The sequence below is a fragment of the Maniola hyperantus genome, chromosome 27, assembly GCF_902806685.2.
Source record: "Maniola hyperantus chromosome 27, iAphHyp1.2, whole genome shotgun sequence".
NCBI classification, from domain to species: domain Eukaryota; kingdom Metazoa; phylum Arthropoda; class Insecta; order Lepidoptera; family Nymphalidae; genus Maniola; species Maniola hyperantus.
In genome coordinates this window covers 6139608-6152810 of record NC_048562.1, presented here as the reverse complement: position 1 = coordinate 6152810, position 13203 = coordinate 6139608, and the positions used below count along the sequence as shown (strand labels likewise).

Genomic DNA, 13203 nt, shown 5'->3' with positions numbered 1-13203 from the left:
TACGAAAGGTTTACTATAATCTGCCTGAATGAGAATGGGAGCAGACGCAAGACGATTCTTCAGTTCTTCAAACGCGCGAGCTTGGTCTGCGCCCCATACCCACGGCTGGTTCTTTTTCGTTAAACGCGTCAGAGGTTCTGCAAGTCCTGAAAAATTTGGTATGAATTTTCGAAACCACGAGCACGTTTGTATAAAGGTGCGAAGATGTCGCAAGGATGACGGTGCCTTCATCTCCAAGACCGCACGAACCTTGTCGTTATCGGGAGATATACCCTCCTGAGTAATAAGATGACCAAGGTATCTGACCTCGTCACGTGTAAATACACACTTATCTCGATTTGCACGCAACTTAAACAAACGTAACCTTTCGAAAACCAAGTGTAAATCAGAGATATGATTTTCAAAGCTTCCTTCCGATATGACAAGTAAGTCATCCTGGTAAGCTAACAACGTCACGTTCTTTAACGACGAACCAGAACGGAGCCTATCGATTAACCGCTGAAAGGTCGACGGCGCGTTCTTCAGTCCGAAAGGCATCCTGTTAAAACGAAACGTTCCAAACGGCGTCGCGAAAGCAGTTTTATCCCTGTCCTGCTCGCGTACGCTAACCTGCCAAAATCCACTGCGCATATCTAAACTAGTCATGAAACAATTTTTTTTTGTTGATTGTACTAGTTCGTCTATCAAGGGCATAGGATAGACGTCGGTCTTCGTGACCGCATTGAGCTTCCTATAATCCACACAGAACCTTACCTTGCCATTTGCCTTAGGCACTAACAACGCTGGAGACATCCAAGCTGATTCACATTCCTCGATGATACCATCGGCCAGCATCTTGTCAAGCTCAGTCCGCATTACCTCCTTTTTGGCCGGCGTTAACCTGTAAGGCGGAACAGCAATGGGAAGATGATCGCCGGTATCAATAATGTGCTCAGCGAAAGGAGTTGGCGCTCCCCCTGGCTCAAAGATGTCCTGATTCTCCACGAGGAGACGCGCAAGAACCTCTCTTTGCTCCGCAGAAAGCGAAGTCGCCTCATCGTCGCGCAGCACGTCAAGCGAAGCACACGAAGATAGAGGTGACACTGTTTCGAACTGCATGTCGAACTTTTGCATACTACTGTCTGCGAAGTGCCACTTTTGGTTACCAAAATCGAAAACAAGGTTAAATAAGGTTAAGAAATTAATACCTAATAAACTTTCGTTATTATTAGAATCCGGAAATATCAAAAACGGAACTATTTTAGTTCTATTATGTAGTGTCACCCCTAACTCCGTCGTAAGTACATTCATCTCCCTACTAACCCCGTCCGCCAACCTAACAATCTGTGTTGAGGACTTTAACGGGTGTCCGACTTCGCGTAGGAGGGAGTATAGGGTGTGCCCCGCAATACAGCTTTTCGCAGCAGAATCAACCAACGCGGTGCCACACCTTTGCAATATACTTATATTTAACACAGGACGACGGTTAGGTTCATACGACACATTATTAAAACAATTATTATTTACAACATTACAGTTATCAAGACAAGTATCATTAAAATAACCATTCGTAACGTTAAAACAATCTTTTGAAGTCGCGTTTGATTGCGAAACATATTTCTTAAAATAGTTATCATTAAGGTTTACAAAATGAGAATTACTATTTACACAAGAACAATTTAAATTGTCATCGGAACATAAAATAGAGTCGCAACAAAAGTCACTTTCGTTCGGATATAATTTTCCGTCACTATGCGACGGGTTACCTCGACCCGTAAAATCGGTTGATATATTATGCGCGGGCGTAACGCATCGCCTAGGAGGACGCTCCACGTAGCCGTTGTCGTCCGCGTTCGCCACCGTCGCGCCGCCGCGGGCCGTCGCGCCGTCGCGGGCCTTCGCGCCGCCGCGGGCCGCCCCGCCGCCACGGGCCGCCCCGCCGCGCGCCTCGGTCGCCCGGGACGACGCCGGCGCCGCGCTACGGTCGGCCCCTCGCGCTCTTTCTCCGCGGCCACCTGGCGATATTGCGGAACGCGGTTGCCTTCCGATTGCGACCGTCGCCTTTGACTCAACCGAATAAAATGTCTGAGTATTACAGCTTTTACAGTTCGCTTTCGTAACGTTAGGCGCGCCACAGCCGTAGCACTTTAACTCACTTTTATTATTATTAACCGAATCACTCGATTTGTTTTTATTATTTAACCGAAAACACTCACTTTTATCATGCTTACCGCTTTTACAATAAACGCAAAACACACGCGGCCGCGGCTTCGAGGTCGTTGACTCCTTCGTCGCCGAACTCTCTGCTGAACCAGCTGTTTTGCTGTATTCGCCGCGCTGAATGGTAGCCGCTGGCACGGGCGTGCTGGACGGAGAATCTGTAGTGGAAGACTTCTTACTTCTTAATTCCTGAGACCCTTTGATGGGGACAATCTCGCTTTCTTTCAGCGAGTCTTCGATGGACCTCGCCTTACGTAACAGGTCATCAAAAGACTTGATTTCGTCCCGATCTAATCTTTTTCTAATTCTGCGGTCAAGTAAGGAATAAGTCATGTCTAACTGCACACGTTCACTTAAATCCTCCTCCGGAAGCTTTGCAAATAGCGATCGAATTTTTGATATGAAAATATCTGTGTTTTCATCTTTTTGCGCCAATACGAATAATTCCCTGTAAATAACAAATGGCGGCCGACGCGCGCCGAATGCAGACTGCAAGCGCAGGACAGCGTCATCCCAGGATGTGGTTGACTTTCTGACTCCTTGCCACCATAAAGCCGCCTTATCCGACAGGAGCATAGATAGCCCCTTTATTGCGTTGTCGTCTGTTATTTGTAGGCAATTCTTATATACCTGTATAGCATCTATAAAGCCTTCCACGCATTCGTTCGATGCGCCGCTGTAACGCGATGAACATTTCGAAAAATTCCCGTTGTTACTGGCTTGTATAGGTGATGGAGACCCCTCAAGGGGTGTTGATGAACGTACTTCACGTATCAACCGTTCACATATGTCAGCATTTTGTTTCTGGAGCGACGTCAACAAAGTGGAAAAATGCTCAGCCGACATAGTAACGTTGCTTGGTTGTTGATCTCCGTCTTCCTGGCTATCACTCAAACTAACCCTTTTTCGGGGCATTGTTCACAAAAACCGTTAACGGAAAACGCGAATGATCGTTTATGAAACCCTTAAAACCCTTAATCACGTTGGGCAGCCAGTGTGGCGGGTTGGGTTGTAAAAAAAAGAGTCATGTGAGTTACCATTATAATCACTTAAAAATCAGTAACTAAAAACAGGAAAAACGCGCGAACTAACGTAAGTATGGCACCACGTGTACATCCCATTAGTAACCGAACCCGACTGACTTTTCTTAGGGGAGCGCGCCGCGAGCGCCGCATACCCCTTTCCCCCCCGCCAGCACCCGCGTGTTCTAAGAAACCACGCTGGCTGTACTATGAGCCCACGCTACATAACTTAGTTTTAATTTTTGCTCTTAGAAGTAGGTATATCTATCCTCAAAAGTCCCAACCCCTAGGATGTCGGCTTACCCCTTCCTATCTCCACTGTCGCTCATCTTGCGACGTTGTTGCTCGTACGTGAACGGGTGTAGAAGTGACGCGCAAGTGACGCGAGCTGCCGCTTACTGCAGTTGTAGTACGATAGGTACCGTTGAGCGGCCTGAAGTGACGCGCCCTGCAGCGACGCGAAGCGCAGCTCAAGTGCGTGAGCATTTTAAGCTGTAAGGCTTTAACTTCACAGGCTGCCAGTTAGAAACGAATACCATCTGATTTCTTTAGCTATGGATGTCTCTAACAGCTGTACTAAGAGTCGCTTAATCGTTACTTAAGTTTAGTTAAAACGAGACAGAGCTAGGTACCTATATCTCTCTCTCATTCCCGTTCATTAGAATCGTTCAACGCGCTTTTGGACAATAATGCTCAATGGGACCCATTTAATGATGGGTCTATAATACTGGTTCGGGAGTTACTGAAGTACGCTAAGAGCATTGCATGAATATGTCATTCAATGTTCTCAGCGTACATATTCAAAACCCTGTGATCTTTTATCGTTTTGTATTTTATGTCTTTTTTTCTTGTACCTTTATTTGTATTTAAATTTATTATTAATTATCTAGTTAGTGTAAGTGGCACTGCCGTTCTAATAAGATATGAAATAAATTAAATTAAAATAAAATAAATAAATAAATCTGTCTCGTTTTAACTCAATCTTAAGTAATGATTAGCGACTCTGAGTGCGGCTGTAAGGGGTAAAATTCGCAATGAAATCCTTAAGAGACCCAAAGTTATCAGCATAGCCTAGAACAGGTCTTCCCTAACTGTGCCTCGCGGTATTAACCCAGGGGCGTTGGCGAGGCGATCCACATAGATTGCCTGCCATCTGTATCTACTGCAGCTTTGAATAACATCATACTTGTATTAAACAAGCTTTTCTATAGTTGCAATAAAGTACAGGTCGCAAACAAATGTAGGTGAAATCCAACATTGTGAGGAAAAAATGAAATAAAACTTGTTAGGTACTCAGAAACAATGTAGCTATCTGCTTTCTACAAGTGAAAAAATTTTCAAAATCTGTTCCGTATAAAGTACAGGTCGCAAACAAATGTAGGTGAAATCAGACATTGTGAGGAAAAAATGAAATAAAACTTGTAAGGTACTCAGAAACAATGTAGCTTTCTGCTTTCTACGAGTGAAAATTTTTTCAAAATCTGTTCCGTACCTAGTTCCAAAGATTACTTCCTACAAACAAACTTATAAACTTTAAATCTTTATAATATTAGCTAAGTAACTAGCTATATGAACAACTCTGTTGGTCAGAAAGTGTTTTAATGGATGATGCTATAAGATCTTATTTTCTAGGTGTGAAAACCACTCGTGGCTGCAAATCCAATGTAGAAACAAATACAGACTGGATTTCCAAAAACTCCAGCACACTCCCGCGGGAGATCAGATATGATAGCGGTTATCAGGTAAGATTTCCAGCTCACATTACCAAGGGTTTACACTTTACAGGTTAGAATGCTGCCCCCTTACATGAAACCACAGAGAATTCAACCTTAAATGTACAAGTCCCCAGAGGCGTCTCTAGCCCTTGTGGCGCCCGTGTGCAACCAGTACCCTGGCGCCCTCTAGTCTAGTAGGAGCAGGGTCAAAATGGAATACTAACAGTTATATTTTCAAACGGAAATTCGGATGCAAATGGTGCAATTTTAAATGATGACGGCGTCGGCCATAACACGAGCGCAGGGTCTTTCAGAGCGCCGGCATCGACGCATCTTTGGAGGTGTCACATTAGAGGGCGCTCGGCGCCCCCTTAGACCCGGCGCCCGTGTGCGCCGCACACCCTGCACCAATGATAGGTAAAGACGCCTCCGAGTCCCGCAAATTGCTAATGCGCGTGGCCGTCATTTTAGTGACGTCAGCATTAGACTGAAGTGTTGAGCAACCAGTACCGTTGACAAAACTGTCGATAGAGTACGCGTGTCGTGTTTTGAATGATTGCAAATTCACACAATTTGTTTCGTTTTTGTTTGTTATTGTTGTTAAGTTTTTAGTTAATTTGTTTTAGTTGTTTCCTTTTTGGGTTAGAATGAGTAGGAAAATAATTTATTCGTACTAGTATTTATACACCAACGCTTGTTTCAGTTTGCGAATTGCCTTCGACGACCTTCCTCTCAACAAAGAAGTAAGTTTTTTTAGGAAATAAGGAAGTTTTTATTAAGGTTCCGTAGCCCTAGGGTACCAACGGGACCCTATTATTAAGCCTCCGCTGTCCATCTGTCCGTCAGGCTATCTGTCTGTATGTCTGTCCGCGGGCTATCTCATGAACCGTAATAAGTAGAAAGTTGAAATTTTCATAAAGTGTGTAGGTATTTTTCTTTTGCCACTATAATCGCAAATAAGAAAATTTTGTACAATTTACTAAGTAAGTAGGTATGTAAATGATAAGAAAGCTTGGATTTGACTCGTTCCAGCAATGCACGGGGCTGCAATTGCTTGTACAGTATGGTATAATAATATTATAAATAATATTTTTTTGTGTGATGTAACCACAAATTCACGGTTTTCAGATTTTCCCCCAAATATCAGCTATAAGATCTACCTACCTGCCAAATTTCATGATTCTAGGTCAACAGGAAGTACCCTGTAGGTTTCTTGACAGACCGACAGACAGACAGACAACAAAGTGATCCTATAAGGGTTCCGTTTTTAATTTTGAGGTACGGAACCCTAAAAAAAAAAAACTTTTGGAAGGTTTGTACCACCGAGTTCCGCATCACATGGTGAGCTTCATGCAGTCCCTGCGACAGTACCCTGAGGTGACCAGCTCGGATGACTTCATCCAGGGAATCTTGGACTATACCTGTACTAAAAACCGTAAGTTTTGTCATCATCATTAATTTTTTTTCTATAAAAAATACTAGCTGCCCTGGCGAACTTGGTACCGCCTAACAGTCGATTCAAATCCATACTAATATTAAAAATGCGAAAGTGTGTCTGTCTGTCTGCTAGCTTTTCACGGCTCAACCGTTCAACCGATTTTGACGAAATTTGGTACAGAGATAGCTTGCATCCCGGGGAAGGGCATAGACTATTTTTTATCCCGGAAAATTGAAGAGTTCCAACGGGATTTTCTAAAACCTAAATCCACGCGGACGAAGTCGCGGGCATCATCTAGTTTTTTATATTTTTCTCTCCGTAAGAACCATCCCCGTACATCAAGAAATATTATATTAAAAGAAGAAATATTGAGCGAGCGTCAACCAATCAGAGGTGATTGCGATCGCGAGATTGTAGCTGTTATATTCTACCGCAATCGAGCTACTGTTTTCTTTTAAATAGATATAGCGAGCAAACGAGCAGGTGGGTCACCTGATGTTAAGTGATTACCGCCGCCCATGAACATTTGCAGCACCAGAGGAACCGCCGATGCGTTGCCGGCCTTTTAGGAATTTGTTGGTCCGCCCCATGAATAACCCTATGTTGTAATCTAGTGGGAACACCGCCGATGGGAGTTGGTTCCACAGTTTGCACGTGCGTAGAAAGAAGGATCTTTGATGCCAGATTAAAAAAAGTTTAAAAAATCTATTAAAAGCATGCTCCCGAAAAAAGCATATTACACAGTAGAAGATTATCTAAATGATAAAAGAGCGTGGATTTTACCTGCAGCTCGTTCCAGCAACGCACAGGACTGCAAATACTTGTCTTATAGTATGGCATAATCTATATGAAATCTTTGAAAAGAGCATTCGCCGAGTTTCTTGCTGGTTCTTCTCGGTAGGAAAGGCATTCCGAACCAGTGGTGGACAATCTGCATCTGACAATTCAAAAATACTTGCAAAAGTTTATTTGAATAAAAAATATTTTTATTTTATTTTTATTTATAGATAATAAAAAACTTTGGCGAAGATCGTTACTGAGAAAGTCCACGAGCCAACACACATACAGAGTTGGAAAGAAACTGGAAAATTCGCCGACACATAAAATGAACACAAGTTCTAGAAGACGTCTTGATCGATCTGCGTCTGTCATTGGAAGAAGGCATTCTAGGTAAAATTACAACCATAGCTGATATAGTTCAACTCATGTGCACGTGTGGCTCATGCTTGTGTAATTGTTTTCATGTTAATCATTTCACTTTCTTTTCACTTTCACTTTCATTTTTACTTTCACTTTTATTTTCACTTTCATTTCATTTATTATCGACATGTTTTTTCTTGTACTTCACAGTCAAGAGGAAGTATTGAACTACACGTATGATTATCTGAAGAGTACGTCCCTAATTCATCGGAGGACGGACGTGAGGTACCTCACAGAAATGAAGAGGGCTGTGAAGGATCGGCTGAGGGAAATGATCGAAAGCAGATCTACGGTAATACCATACCAACCCATCGGTGGCCCACAACTAAGCACAGGTCTCATCTCAGAATGAGAAAGATTTAGGCTACAGTCAAAGTGCAAATTACATAATGAGAACTCTCAGGCATGCAGATTCCCTCACGATGTTTTCCTTCACCGTTAAAGCAAGTGATATTTATTTGTTCAAAACTCACATAACATCGAAAAAGTTAGAGGTGTATGCCCAGGATTGAATCCCCGACCTCCTGAAAAGAGACCAATGGTTTTTAACCGACTTCAAAAAAAGGAGGAGGTTCTCAATTCGTCGGAATCTTTTTTTTTTTTTTTTTTTTTTTTTTTTTTTTTTGTATGTTCCCCGATTACTCGCAGACGCCTGGACCGATTTTGAAAATTCTTTTTTTGTTTGAAAGGGTATAGTTCAAAGTTGGTCCCATTTAAATTTGGTGAAGATCTGATCAACATCTTCGAAGATAGATACTGGAACTCCTCAACGGATAAGAGTAAATTGCTCGCGATCAGTGTAATAGCTTAGTAAACAGTAGATTTTTAACCAGTCATAGCATAATTCCATGGGGCCACTAAAAATTGTGAAATAAATTTTTTTTACAAAAAAAATAAAAACCGACTTCGATACACAAACACTAAAAATTGAAAAATAATTTAATTTATCACCGAATATATTATGTATACAAGAGTTAATATAGTTCCATAATAATATTTTTTGGGGTCGGTGCCAATGAGGTGCCATTGTGGAGTCTCATAAAAATATGAAGTCTAGACGATTCGCGCAGCTAAAGCTAATTGGCACCGGCACCAAAAAGTATTATTATGGAACTATATTAACTCTTGTATACATAATATATTCGGTAATAAATTAAATTATTTTTCAATTTTTAGTGTTTGTGTAACGAAGTCGGTTTTTATTTTTTTTGTAAAAATTTTTACCACTTGACTATCACTGCTCTTGCACGATAAATAATTATATAAACGGATTTATTCAAATAAACTGTTCTTCAAATAAACTTTATTATAGTCAAATGAATAATAGGTATCGCTGGTTCGGAATGCCTGCACTACGGAGAAGAACCAGCAAGAAACTCGGCGGTTGCCGGGTTCCTACCTTTTTTCAAGGATTCGATATAAATAACCTCTTGTTTGTTAACATTGCAGGTGTGTCCGAAGATGCAGAGTCGATACCTTCTCCACAAAAGGCATTGCGGTAGTCCGAAACATACTTCGGTAGGTAATTTATATTCTCTTCTCCAAATTTCGGTCATCTTTTGTCCAAATTTCGGCCATGGCGGCCAATTTCAATGGGAGTTATAGTTAACAACGCTTGGGATATTTTAGTGCACAAGTGTGTGCATTTTCTATTGTGTCACTTGCATAGTCCGATGGGACGGCAATCCGACATGGCCGGAAAGAGATCAGGCACAAGACCGATTGCTTTACGTCTTTCCGAGGCCCGGGGACGAATCCGCCGACTTTCCAACTCGATGTCTATGTAAGTTTTTTTATTTATTTAGTTAGCCTTTGACTGCAATCTCACCTGGTGGTAAGTGATGATGCAGTCTAAGATGATAGCGGGCTAACCTGGAAGTAAATCAATAAATGATAAAACCCCAGAAACTTTTTGCTGAAATCGAATCCGGAACCTCATTATTAAAAAAAACGTGCAACGCCAAGTGCGAGTCAGGCTCGCGCAATGATGGTTCCGTACTACAGTCGTATTTTTTCGACATTTTGCACGATAATTCAAAAACTATGTTGCATAAAAATAAATAAAAATCTGTTTTAGAATGTACAGGTGAAGACCTTTCATATGATACCCCACTTGATATAGTCACTCACTTCGAAAGTTGAAAATTCTAATTATAATAATATGACCACAAGTTAATTTTTTTTGTGTGATCTAACCCTAAATTCACGGTTTTCAGATTTTCTCCAAATGTCAGCTATAAGATCTGCCTACCTGCCAAAGTTCATGATTCTAGGTCAACGGGAAGTACCCTGTAGGTTTCTTGACAGACAGACAGACAACAAAGTGATCCTATAAGTGTTCCGTTTTTCCTTTTGAGGTACGGAACCCTAAAAAATCCTTAAAAAAACCGAATTCCAAAGCCACTACAAGGTAAAAATATTTTTTTTTATTTTTTTTTATTTCAGGACGTGGCTACAAATATTACAGAAACTCTAGGTATAGTAGGAAATACATTTATATAACTACTTAGATGATGCCCGCGACTTCGTCCGCGTGGTATGAGGTTTTTAAAATCCCGTGGGAACTCTTTGATTTTCCGGGATAAAAAGTAGCCTATGTCCTTCCCCGGGATGTAAGCTATAACTCCATCAAAATCAGTAAAACTGCTGGGCCGTGAAAAGCTAGCAGATAGACAGACAGACACACTTTCGCATTAAGATGGATAGTATGGATTACAATACTTACAGATTGACATATTTTTATGGAAGTACACTAGCTTATGCTCGCGACTTCGTCCGCGTGGACTACACAAATTTCACCCCCTTAGGGGTTGAATTTTCAAAAATCCTTTCTTAGCGGATGCCTACGTCATAATAGCTATCTGCATGCCAAATTTCAGCCCGATCCATCCAGTAGTTTGAGCTGTGCGTTGATAGATCAGTCAGTCAGTCAGCCAATCAGTCAGTCAGTCAGCTTATCATTTTATATATTTAGATATAAGTAAGCAAAATAGTTCCCACCGTAAGAAACACCCTCACCACCTGGGAGTGTGAGATCCTTCTTTCCACGTACATGCAAACTGTGGAACCAACTCCCATCGGCGGTGTTCCCACTAGATTACAACATGGGGTTATTCAAGGGGCGGACCAACTAATTTCTGAAAGGCTGGCAACGAATCGGCAGTTCTCTGGTGCTGCAAATGTTCATGGGCGGCGGTAATCACTTAACATCAGGTGATCGTCCTGCTCGTTTGCTCGCTATATGTATTTTTTTTATTGAGTAAATAGGTAAAGAGTTTTGACCTTGAATAAAGGAAAACTTTAGGTACTATTATTAAACATACAGAAAAGTTACTTAATGTAAAAAGTCTTTATCTTGCAGTCCCAACTGATTCGAAGGATGTACCACATTTGGCGCACGGCAGTTCATATGTAAGATATTACTTAGTATATATTACCTATATCTCAAAAATTTATTAAAAAAAATTATAGTTTTAATTTTTTGTTTCATAATATTTTTCAGACTAGTCCGAAACATTCGTTACAGAAATCGTGCTTCTGTCAACCTCGCACGCCTTGCGTCTGTAAAAAAAGTCATGACCTAAAAGTTCTGAATGAAATCAAAGATTGGATCAACGATATTCCTGTATACCCCAACTTCAGCGAAGCCGATAAGATAAAACAAGATCAAATGCTCAAAGAACTGACAAATACTCTAAAGGAACTACTAAAGGAATCAAATTTTAATTTTAAAGCCAAAAAAGAAATACTCAAATTTCTCAAAGCATTACCCATGTGGCATCCAAGCGATCCACAAGAAGACGCACTATTTAAAGAAAAACTGGCTGAAAACTTAATAGAAAAGTTTGGCAAAGCAGCTGAAGCAATACTTGAAGAAGAAATCGCTAAAGAAATTGAAAATCTCCCTCTTGATTCTAAATATATTAACAGGCAAGATATAAAAAGAATGACAGATAAATTTTTAGAAAAACTGAAACCGATTGCTGTCAACCGTCCTAGAGATGAAAAGGAATACGAAGAAGTTTTGAAATCCGAGCTGTTAAATTTGTTAGAAGATGTACCACTCAAATATGACAGTCAGAAGCCTGAAACAAAATCCAAGATAGCAGATAAATTTGCTAATAGGTTACGTACCATAAAACTTCCTGCGAGCAAAAAAACAACAACGATACAGCAAGAGCATGGAACAGAGAGGAATGTTAGTGAAATTGTAAAAGACATACCAGAACTATCAGATCTCAACGCTTCCGAGCAGAAAGAGTTAACCCAGTTTTTAAAGGATAAAATGGGTGATTATGATCTTAAAAATCTAGATGATAGACAGGCACAACAAGAAGTACAGAAGAAACTCAACGAATGGATAGATAACTCACAAATAAGTGGACGACTTGATTCAAAAACTAAAGATAAACTTACAAAGAAAATAATGCAGGAGCTACGAGCAGGAGTTAAAAGCGACGATGAAGATACTTTAGGATTGCTAAAAAATTGGGTCCAAGGTATACTAGAATTATCAGGAGGTGATGAAACTGAAAATAAAAAATACCTGCAAGATTTGGCAACAAAGTTAAATGAAATTCAATTAAGCGATGTAGATCCGGAAAATACACAACTTGGTATGAGAGAAACTATAACAGATTGGTTACAAAATATGCTAAAAAGTAATAGAAAAAAGTTAAGTTTTACCACTCAAGAAAATTTGGTTAATGAATTAATGAAAAAAGTAAATGATACCACCAAACAAAGAAGATATATGGAGAGGGAAGATCCTAATATAATTTATGGTGATGTTATTGAATGGATAAAAAACATTCCTGGTATTGACTCTAATATCGTCCTCGATCAAAGCAATGTAATAGATGACTTAATGAATACATTAAACGACATAAGAAATAATAGTGATGAAGGACTTGCAGAAACACAAACTACAGATGCAATAAATAATTTTGTCGAGCATCTTTCTGAAACCATGGGTGTAAAAATCGATCCAAAAAAGCAGAAAGTATTAGAACAAAAGTTACTGGAAAAAAATAATAAAGCACCACAACAAAAAAAACATTGGAAGAAACAAAGTGGCTATTCAGAACGTTTTTCTTACACACCAGACATGTCACTTACTCGTGATTTAATAAAAAAGTGGACTCAAGGTTTAAAACTATCCGGAGGCGATAGAATGGAAAATAACAAAGCTGTGCAAGATTTGGCCACACAGTTAGATGAAATCCAAACAAGCGGTGAAGATCCTGAAAATATTCAAATTGATATGAAAGAAACTATTGCAGATTGGTTACAAAATATGCTAAGAAAAAATAACAGAAAACTTAGTACTGGGACTCAAGAGAATTTAGTTAGTGAATTAGTAAAAAATATTAATAATTCTCCCAAACAACGAAGACACATGCAGATAAGAGATCCTAATATAATATATGACGATCTTGTTGAATGGATAAAAGATATTCCTGGCATGGGCTCTGATATTGACCTCAATCAAAGCAACGAAATAGAAGATTTAATGAATACATTAAAGGACCTTAGAAATAATAGTGACGAGGAACTTGTAGAAACACAAACTAAAGTTGCCATTAATAGTTTTGCTGAACGTCTTTCTGAAAACACGGGTGTAAAAATA

General features: G+C 40.1%; 2 protein-coding genes across 2 annotated transcripts in view; one reads left to right on the top strand and one right to left on the bottom strand.

Moving 5' to 3' along the window:
- Positions 1-13203, bottom strand: part of Cdk4 (Cyclin-dependent kinase 4) — a 201515-nt gene that overhangs the window by 21018 nt on the left and 167294 nt on the right. The gene's annotated exons all lie outside the window — the stretch shown is intronic.
- On the top strand, positions 6275-13172 carry LOC138404346 (uveal autoantigen with coiled-coil domains and ankyrin repeats-like). Its single transcript, XM_069508063.1, has 8 exons — positions 6275-6371; positions 7382-7544; positions 7725-7866; positions 9024-9092; positions 10020-10050; positions 10936-10985; positions 11077-13131; positions 13164-13172. Exons 1-8 carry the CDS (start codon positions 6275-6277, stop codon positions 13170-13172), a joined length of 2616 nt encoding a protein of 871 aa, XP_069364164.1.

Bases quoted from the DNA above. Each gene is read 5' to 3' on its own strand.
- LOC138404346 (XM_069508063.1), top strand. From the start codon at position 6,275: ATGGTGAGCTTCATGCAGTCCCTGCGACAGTACCCTGAGGTGACCAGC. The intron at 7,545-7,724 runs GTAAAATTACAA...TGTACTTCACAG, and splicing joins ATTGGAAGAAGGCATTCTAG to TCAAGAGGAAGTATTGAACT. The intron at 7,867-9,023 runs GTAATACCATAC...TTAACATTGCAG, and splicing joins TGATCGAAAGCAGATCTACG to GTGTGTCCGAAGATGCAGAG.